Here is a 10339-nt window from a genome sequence, read left to right on the forward strand (position 1 = left end):
TCACAAGGTCAAATGTTTAACTCAAAGAGCTCCTTTAGGTTACAAACCTCTGTTCTACTGACCTGCAGTCATCCCACTTTTGGAGCCACAGCATAATAGGGATGCCACTTGTGCACAGGTCTCTAAAATAAAACTCCTTTCTGTGCAGAGAACCAGTATCCTTTGGATTGCCATCCACCAGAGCCATTAATCCCATGAGCCACATGATAACAAATACTTAATCAACAACACGGGCTCCATTACGGCTTTAAAAAGAAACACTACTAATCAGACTGTTGTATAATAAACCCAAAGGCACATTGCCACCAAAGCTCAGAGCGCTAACAAATACAAGGAGACCTAAGTCAGTGGTTACATCTCCTAGGTACTTAGAAGCCATCAGTACAATCAGCTCAGGACAATTTGAAACTGTAACATGGAGTCAGGCTCATTTGTCATTGGCTCCCTGAGTCTGGCACTCCACAAAACACTTTGGGGCCAGAATAAATTTGGTTAAAATTTGCTGGATTTTACTTCTACTGTTCATCCTCATAATTCACAAGTTAACTATATCACAAAGACATTTAAGTGCCTGCTATACCTGAACACTTCATCTTATCAAAACTAGGATGTTCCCATATTAGATGCAGGGGAGCACCCATGTCCCAGTGATTTTATCAGCTGTTACACTAGGTCTTAATATCACACCCTGGGAGGGGCAGATTGAGAAGGCAAGTAGAGTGATCACAACAAAACAGGGTAGTCATGTGCACTGTTTTGAAGACTACTTTTAACATTTTCCATAGGTTGTTTGGGGGGTTGGGGTGCTGGTGGGATTTTTTGGTTGCTTGGTTGGTTTTGACTTTTTTTGGCTTTTAAATAGTTTTGTGCTTTCAGTGATCTAATATTTTTATGTTTAAGAAGTTACAGTTCATCTCCCAGCCATCCCTTAGCAACTATCATTGGCCACAGAAAAATCTGACTCTCATTCTTCCACTTCCAAACATGATCAAATTTAACCCACATTAAAACAAACTTTGCAATGTTGGAGCAGAGTCTGAATTGTTGACACTCTTCTTTCTTTACAGGCTGTCAGGAAAAGCAAAGTTGCCCGCTTACCTAGTAAGGCAAGAACACACATGGCCAGGAAAGTATATTTTCAAAAGACGCTCAAAGGAGGATTTTAACAATAATCTAAAATAAGTCTTGATGTAGATATTTAAATGTAAAAGGAACTATTAATATTCCAAGATACAGGAAAGCTTGATGCATTGGTCTACATTTAATGTATTAATTTAATCATCATAAAAGAATATGCTCTGTGAATCTGTGCCAGCCAGCAGAGAAACATAATTCAATTTCTCCATTTTTTTCAAATTTAAGCTAGTTATGCAAATCGAGTGTTGAACTAGCTTTGCAGAGCATGCTTTTATTTTTAATTAACATCTGTGAAAACAATTAGAAAGACTATGTTTTGTTCACAAGCATCATCAGAAAGCTGCTGCTAAATAAATTACTTTTGAGGTTTCAACACAGCCTCTAAAGTGATTTACTATAGAAGCCTGTAGCTAAGTTTGCTCTATATTCATTTCAAATGTAGTATACTCCTTTTTGAAAAGGATTCTGAGATTATAAAAAGTTATTTTATTGAAAGACTTAAAGAAACAATTATATTAAGAACCAGAATACAGAGGTTCTCAGAAGTTTTTTTCTTCAAGCCCAGGTTTAATTAAAAAAAGAAACAACAAACAAACCAAGTTTGTCAGAGAGATTATAAAAACAACAGAAGGAAAACTAAACAGTTTACAGGGTGGTTTTTTTCATTTAAGACAGCATACTATTTAAATGAATAAAATAAAACTGATTCTCCTGAAATATGCAATATAATTTGCATTAAACCTTTCCACAAGCAGTGGACTCTGCAAGAGCACAAAGTAAATCTACAGGATCACTTCATTTGCCTGATGACTTTGAACAGGAGCTTAAAAGTTTAAAAAAAAACCCAAAACAAAACCAAACCAGGAGAACTCCATTAACACTGTAGCCAAAAGGATTACGTGTCCTGTGCTGCTGTACTCTGGCTACGGTTATCATACCAGAAAGAAATTCCTTTAATGCTACATGGGAGCCTGTTGACAGCTCGGCTCCCAAAACACTGTCTCTCCCTTCCTGGTTCAAAGCCATAGCAACAGCACTAGGCAGTGCCACAGACTTGTGTTACAGCAATTCAAGAAGCCTCGTGTTTCTCAACAAGCCACCAGACTCCTGATCACAAAGCACAAACTGGGTCTGGATTTAAAGCCTAGCATTCACGCTCAAGCCCCTTCAAATAAGTGAATTTCATTTGATTCCCCTTTCTCCTTTCACTCAATAAAAGTTGCTGCTTCCTATTACATCTGCCCTCTGCAACATTCCTCCATTAAACACGCATCCTTTTATAGCAGTTGCTGGAACATGCCATAGCTCTGACTAGCTGAAAGTAAACTTTGAAAAGTTACACTAAATTTCCATTCCCTCCAACTCCCTCTGGTTACTGGGGGGGGGGGGGGGGGGGTGTGTTGCGCGGGAGGAAGCTGGAATGATCCTTTACAAGTCTCAATCAGTAAACCAGAACTTACCTTTTATATTTCTCCATATCTTCCACTAAAAGTTCAGGGTTTTTTAATAGCTTTTTTTAAAGTCTGCCTGCTATAAGTGTTGACTGTTCACTCCCAGGTGCCTCCTTCTCTGCAGGCATGGGAGCAGGCAGTGGCGGTGCAGGTGAATGCTGGGACGCAGAGCAAAGGTCAGCCCTGTGGCGCCTGGGCTCCAGTTTCAGATCAGCTGCCAAGCTGGCTGAACTGGGAGGACGGACACATGGTCCCCGTTAGGGGCAGTTGGCCACATGTGCCCTCAGTCAAACACCTCACACGTGTACGGCTGAGCAGGCTAGCATCAAGCAGGAAAACATGCACATGGAGGTCTTTGGAAAGGTTTCTCTGTACTGCTTTGCAGCAATTGCTCATTTTGCTGCAGGACTGGTTGCAGAGAAAGGGACTGAAAAGTTGTTCATCCACAATCTCGATCAATAGGCTGTTCTTTGTTATTTTTGTTGTATTTCAGCATTAATTCTGTTCCTTGGAAACAGAATTGAGACACCAGAAAATGGCTTGCTGAGATTCTTAAAATTATCAAGTTTAAGAGTTCCTGAAACAGTTCCTGAATTTCCTACTAGAAATCAATACCAATGAAATATGAATAACACAGTCTATGTCAGAGAAGTGGAAAAAAGAATAGTTTTAAAGGTTACATTTCCTAAAATCAAAATTGCACAGGACACATGGTTGGGAAATCATAGTTTTAAAATGGCTGTCGCAATTTTTAAAGACAGAGCAGGTTTTAGGAGCTACCTTTTAGTTCCTCTGGCTTTTTATTTTTGTTGTTCTGCAGGTACAGTAACTGAGTAGCAAATTAGATTTTCCAGTCTTTATATTCTTGGAGAACCACCGTTTTTCCCTTATTTGAAGAAACGGTACCAAAATAGACAAAAATTAGATAGTGAGTAGATATTGCTTTAACAACCAGAACTTTTCAATCAAAACAGCAAACACTGGTCAGCAAAACTGCTGATCATGGGACAGTAACAAATTGGTACCTGACTTATTGGGCCAAGCTTGAACTCCACGTGACAGTTAAGATCTCAATAACTATACTAAAATTTGGTTTTATTACATTGCAAAGGAGTTAAATTCTGATCTTAATAAACAACTTGTGCAGGAACCTGCATTATTCAGTGCCTGCCCCTTGTTGAGAGCGGCTGGAGTATGGGAGTTTAGAGAGGGGGATGACCGCCAGGACCGCTTTTTTTTCCCCCAAACATCATGACTGCTTAATTAATTGGATGCAATTGTGACATGATCAGATGCAAAAAGCAGACTCTTTCCTTAAGGGAGATTCCATACAGAATTTTGCAATTACAGTAATTTTTTTCTTTAATCAGTAATTGTGTAAAATGCTATTTGTTCTGGCTTGATTTGTCTCTCAGGAGTAAAATTTTAAGCTCATGCTTTTTCTGATTAAAATCCTAAAAGGGACAGGAATGCAAAAATTTGCATTTGGTGAAAGTTACATTTAATCTGCTTCTTACAAATACAAGAAGCAAAGTGTGATGTGGTAACAACAGCATTTGAAAAATTCTGGCAACAATATTTATCCTAAGTACCTACAACATTTTCTTAGAGGAAAAAAAGGTGGCTTTCCCTCCTGAGAAATACCTGTGCTGTGAAGATAAAAATAAACAGTGGCAAGTGGTGGTGGGGTGTGTGTGTCTGTCCGTGTGTATTTTTATATATAGTCAGTTTATTTATATACAGTCACCATCTTATCCTTGGTTTAGCATTCTTCACAAAACACACAACAACAGCAAGAGCAGTTCAAACCCTCAGGCTTCATTGTTTGTGTTTATGACCCTTCCAATCCACTGAGGGCACTAAGCTGTTTATCTTCAGAGCCTCATAATGTCAACATAAGTATCTTTTCAACAACTTGCTTCTATGTTTAAGCCTTAAGTTTGAACCTACGTAGCATGAGTTTGCACAGGGCTAAGTGAAGCATAGCTATGTAACTGGCTTCATGGTTCTTTTTAACCTAGTCTTTCCATCCGTTTATGTGATTTATGTTCAGGAGACAAGAATAACCTGTGAATTTTCTTTTGCAACTCCACTAGTCTTGCTGCAGCTTCTTATTTTACTTTGTCCCTTTCCTGACAGTTGGGTGAAGGCCTGATGAGTACCTACGTTATTTTCTTAAGGATGGCAAGTGTATGCGATACAGCAGGAGAGAGAGAATAAAATTGATGATCTTGGGGGGAAAAAAAAAATCTTCACCACATAACTTGCAATCGTCAGTCAATATAATTTTAGCTAGAGCAGCTTTCTGACTAGTGATTCTCAGCAGCTTAACGATGAAACACTTGAGAAAATACTGTTAGATTCATATGAAGTACTATTGGGAAAATCCACTCCAAGTTGAGTTCTAAACTCTGTTGTGCTCCCCAGTCAATAGAGTTTGCTTACCGAGCAATTTCTAACTGCCCCTGTCTGTGGAAAATGTAGGTCCAACATTTTCATACTATTTCTAAATAGAGAAATGTAGTAAATAATTATAGAAGCTCTTTATAAATACAAGATGTTTTTCCTTTTCATCTGTACTCATAAGTGTGCATTTCCCACTATAAATACTAGTAGCTTTACAGATGCGATGGCAATTTTAACCATTAATTCAGAAGAGAAGGAATAGTCTTCCAACCTCCTTTTCACTATGCTTTCAAATTAAGAACCCTGCCACAACTTTGAATTTTATTCTTCTTTCATCCCCCCTCCTTCATTCACAGGGAAGAACAAGTATACTAATTATTCATTGCAGTAAGAAGTGTCCCAGAATTTGCTGCATTTGCATAAATGGACATATAATTCTCTGAAAACAATGTTCTTTTTGTGTAAATTCAAGCCAGTACTTGGTATTACTCACCATAGAATACTGGACCAGTAGTAATTATCATTGGAAGTAAGTATTAATGAATATTGTGACTGGAGGTGGGCTAGAACTACATAAGCAGTAATGGGCACACTGGCCTGTAGCCATTGGCCATCGACTGTGGAGCATTCTGCTGGCCTGTGCATTCCTGATCTGCAATGGATGAAATAGAAGGAAAAATGAAAGAAAATAATTTTGAGATAAAAGTGGTGCATCATGGTGGACACAACAAACTCTAAGAAAAGCTCATGTAGGGTAACAGCATACCTCATTAAAATGCCATAGGCAAAATTATTATGCAGAAAACTGGGAATGTATTTCTATTCCCAATTGAATATAAACAATGGAATATATACAAATGTTATTGCACTGTTCAAAAAGTATGTAAACACACAGTATGAACACCAAAGCTCAGAGGAATTTGCCCCATTATCATCTGTGGGAATGAAGAGTGAAGGCTGGGAAGCTGCTCATGTGCCCAGTGCATTCTCTGCTGATCCCTATAATACTGGGATCTGGCAGAAAAGCCGTACCAATTAACTAGTTCCGTCATTTTGCATAGACGTAAGGAAGTTGAAATATGGGAAAATAATAATGCAGAATATTAACTGCAGAATGTGCAGCAGATTTGTTCCTAAGAACTAAATGGAGAAATCCTAGCAGGAACACTGACGCTTGATGCTTCAGGAAATAGACTCTTCAAAAGTTGTGGCCTCTTTGGAAAGTATGCATGTGTTGAATATCTTACACATTTCACAGCAGAAAACAAGAACAAAAAAGATAACTACACATTAAGATATTTGTTTAAAAAGAAACAGACAATAACAAATGTGGCATAACCAGCTTTGGCTATTTACTTATTCAGAAAATATAGAAGAAAGGATAAAACAAAATATATAGAAATAACTCATGTCTAACTGACTTTGAAATTCTCTTTTCAACTGTGGGATAAAATATGCACTGCTAGAATTTCAATTCAGCAGCAGTTTTCACCTTCAAAGAGCTTTACAATTACTTGTTAACTGACTTTAGTCACAAGAAAGGCTGTGAAAGATGACAGATCTCCAAGTGGCAAGAGTTAAAAACCTCAGTTAAGATTACTACATATTAGAAAATCCAGCCTATTTGAGCTTTAGAGAATTTTGTACTCATGTTTCCAATGACAGAGAGCTCTTTTTTTTTTAACATCCTCCACCCTCCCCTTCGGCAGATGCCCCTCTAGTAAATGGAAGGCCATGATAAAAACCAGCCATGAAAGGCAATAATAATCCTCTAATGCATAGTTATTTTGGGAGCTGGTCCTTGAGTTAACTGCACAAACCCCTGGAAGAGTGTGGGCATGGCTGGGGTGCAGAGCTAGTATGCTGGGCTCATGCTCCCTCACACAGACCACATGCCTCAAACTTTTTCGAAAACAGATTTGTTGGTTCTAGTCAGCTTGGCTTCATTTCTAAGTGTGGCTTTATTAGCTGGCATCTGTGCCCAGACTATCAAGAGGTCTAAGGCTGAGTAAGTGCGTAGACACATCTGTCTCTATGAAACTATGAGCTTTTTCTTTTTCTTATGGCTATGTAGATGATTTTTGAACATTTGGCTGTCCAGAAAAGCCAAGGAAAAGCCTGATGACAGACCTTGCCATTCCTCTGTGCATTTGGGTGAATAAAGGTGTCTAATGGGCACCACAATGGCTGAGACTGACACTTCCATGAACTGCAGTGCTTCTCATAGCTTCCCATTAAAGAATACCTCATTTACTACCCCTGTATTTTGCCTGCTAAAGGTTGGATCTCAAGGGTCAAACTGGGTCAAAATTTCTGTTCTTCTAGATTGTTTCTTTTTCAATTTAAACACATTTCTCTTCATGTGGAGTTTTGCTTTTCAAGGAAAATGCATGTTAAAAATAGCTTGTATTTAATTCAGCATAAGCCAACAAGCTGTGCCACTGACAGACCCTTGTTTGGAAGCAAGCTTTGCTATCTGAAAAGGGCCGGTTACAAATCTAAAATCTTTCAGCAGTTTGGACTTTGTGTACTGTTACAGTGAAACACAACATGGTTAGTATATGTAAAATCACTTTGTTAAATATACTGCTGGCCCCAGCCTTATTTTATCCAAATATTATCTTTGCTCATTTTGACTAAATTTAGATTATATTTTCCTCAGAGGCTGATCTTTACAAGACAGATCGGGTATTTACTTTTTCTCTTAGTGTCTACTACATCCTTCATAGTAGCACATCTATTCCACAGACCTTCCCTCTTCGTAAATGAGTTCTAAACTTAGCACAGGCTCTCCCATCTTTAATGCAAACCATGTGTATGGCTTCCAAATGACTCAGCTGAGAGCTAGCGCTGTGCAATGGTGTTCTCTGATAAATACAAAAACAACTCAAACTCATGTCAATTGGTACTGAATATAAGAACACCACCCACTGAGCTATTTTAATTGTGTTAGAGTTGGAAGGCAGCATGCTAAGGGGGTCAAATACAGACTGTTTCTCTAAAGCAGAGATTGCTATCAAAGAAAAAAGTTAAAAAAACAGATTTTTTTTTTTTTACAACTTGCTGAAAACTTAAATGAAGCTGCCTTGCAAATTTGCAGTCAGTGTCAAAAAACTCCAAGGCCAGAAGCAGATACATAAAAAGAGGAACGGCCAACCCTGATGCTAACATTTTGAAATGCAAACCATGCAAACCCATTTCATCATCCGCTACCTGCGGTGTTCCTTGGCTTGGTGGTATAAGGATGACTATCTGCCTTGGGAACTTCTGACTAAAAATGAATGTATTTAAACATTTCAGTGGCTGTAACAATGTTCACTATTCATTAAGCAATACTTTTTCAATAGCTGTTCAGCAGCTTAAGTGGCTTTTAAGATGTTATTAATACTTCTTGTTATTTCTCTGTTAATAGTGACTTTTAATGCAATTTGGATTTCTAGCATTTATTGTTTTGCTTTGGGGGTTTTTTGTGGGTTTTTTTTGGGTGGTGGTAGTGGTGGTATTTTGCTTTAGTTGGTTTTTTAAAGTCTGAAAAAGAGAACAGAGCTTACTTCCCTTATTAGAAAATAAGAACTTTTTATTAGATTTCTTAATTTCAATAACTTTTAAGTAAAGTCTTCTCAGCCTCAGGAGGCCTCCTGAATAAATATATTTGACTTTCAAAAACTTCCTAAGTGAAAGCTTAGATAGAGAAGAAATTCTCATTACTTACTTAGTAATGGGAACTAACATATTCCCCTCTTCCCAACCTCTGAAAAAAGTTAGGACCAAACCTTGGGCTAACTTGGCCTGAACAATTAAGAATTATGGAAGATTTTTCTTCTAAGAAATTCTTTATGAAAAAAATCTAACTTGTAATAGTGATTCCCTTGAGAGGGTCCACTTTGCATTGCACAAGGTACAGCACATCTGCTGAGACCTGAAGTGGAAGCAAAATGAACCCTAATGCATTTTGTCATCTACCATAATATATGGCAGGAGAGACAATGAAACATGTCCTGATATTTTAACTGTTGAAATCAATGAATTGCAATTTTTATTCAAGTTTATATCAACATAGTAACTTATAATGTAATTGTACACCACTACCCATAGCCATACAGGATCCCTTCATTTCAAGACTAAAAATAAATCACCAAACAACATGCATTGACAATGCACCCTTCTGAAATGGCTGTAAACTCCTGGATCAGCATACATTGCAAGGTCATTTCTCAACAAAAAGCTATTGTGTGTCAGAGCTCTGAGGGCACCGTAGGCATTGCCTGGCTCCCAGGGCCTCTCCCAACCCTGCCCATGGCCCAGGATGCTATTTCAGTTCTCCCAGGAACATCATCCCTAGCGATGCCATAGGATGTTGGTCTCCTGCTCAAGCACGGTCCTGCCCTGCCTGGCTATCTGCCCCCCACAGACTGCCATCCTGGCCCCATCTTGGCCTGTCCTCCTCAGGGACTTGCCTGATGCCCTGGGGCTGGGGCTGCCCCAGGCTGCTCCCTAGCCGTCCCCTGCCTGCCCTGCTGCCAGGCTGGGGAGGTGGGATTAGGCAGCCCTATTCTCCCTGTGGGGATCCTCAGTGGCTCCTGTCCCCCAGGGAGCAACCACCTGCATAGTGCCCTGATGCTATGCAGTAGCATCATTGCCAAACAAAAAGTTGCCTTCAATTATGATAAATGAGCCTTAAATATGAGTGTAACTGGGAGCAGAAGATAAATGTGGGATAAGCAACTGGTGAAACTGATTTCTGTAAAATTTGCTCTAGGCTAGTAGGGAAAGAAGATGCAATCACACTGTCACACTCACCTGATTTTCCACACTACTGTTCTCATTGCCCATTTTGATGTTGATGTCCAGTATCAAACAGCAATTAAAGAAAGATCACTGGAAGAAAAAAAAAGTTCTAAGTCTTCTGTAAAAAAAACCAAAAAACCCAACAAAACCCCCTGGAAATTTTTGAGGAATGTCATCTCAGTCACCATATCAGCTGCCCCTCCTGACATTCAGTCCTACAAAGATTTAGAGTCATAAATCAGGCAAAGAACTCCTAATGTTTTTATTTCATAGCGTCACTCTGCTGTCTTCCCCACACTGGCTCCACTTATGCTGAAACACACTCCTTGAAATAGCTTTATTACTGTTTCTGGATTATCCCATGTCATTTGAGCAGAAAGACATTTTCCTTGCCAAAGTTACTTTGGATGGACAGCCCATATGAAAACGTTATTATTTTAACTGTATTCAAACTACTTTTATTTCTTGGAGATCCTGGGCTGAGCTGCATGCCCACATTGTCAGAACCACAATGTTAAACCTGACTGTTACTGTAACAGAAACAATTTCCTATAGAT

General features: G+C 38.9%; 1 protein-coding gene across 2 annotated transcripts in view; it reads right to left on the minus strand.

Annotated features, from left to right (window-relative positions):
• Nucleotides 1-9866, minus strand: part of TACC2 (transforming acidic coiled-coil containing protein 2) — a 129538-nt gene extending 119672 nt beyond the window's left edge. For both annotated transcript variants that reach the window (XM_055801737.1, XM_027795457.2), the window contains exon 1: nucleotides 9795-9866. In XM_055801737.1, the coding sequence (XP_055657712.1) occupies nucleotides 9795-9827 (33 nt within the window). In that variant the 5' untranslated portion in view covers nucleotides 9828-9866. The remainder of the gene's footprint in view (nucleotides 1-9794) is intronic.
• Between the last annotated feature and the right edge of the window lie 473 nt (nucleotides 9867-10339).

Source organism: Falco peregrinus, chromosome 1 (assembly GCF_023634155.1).
Source record: "Falco peregrinus isolate bFalPer1 chromosome 1, bFalPer1.pri, whole genome shotgun sequence".
NCBI classification, from domain to species: Eukaryota; Metazoa; Chordata; class Aves; order Falconiformes; family Falconidae; genus Falco; species Falco peregrinus.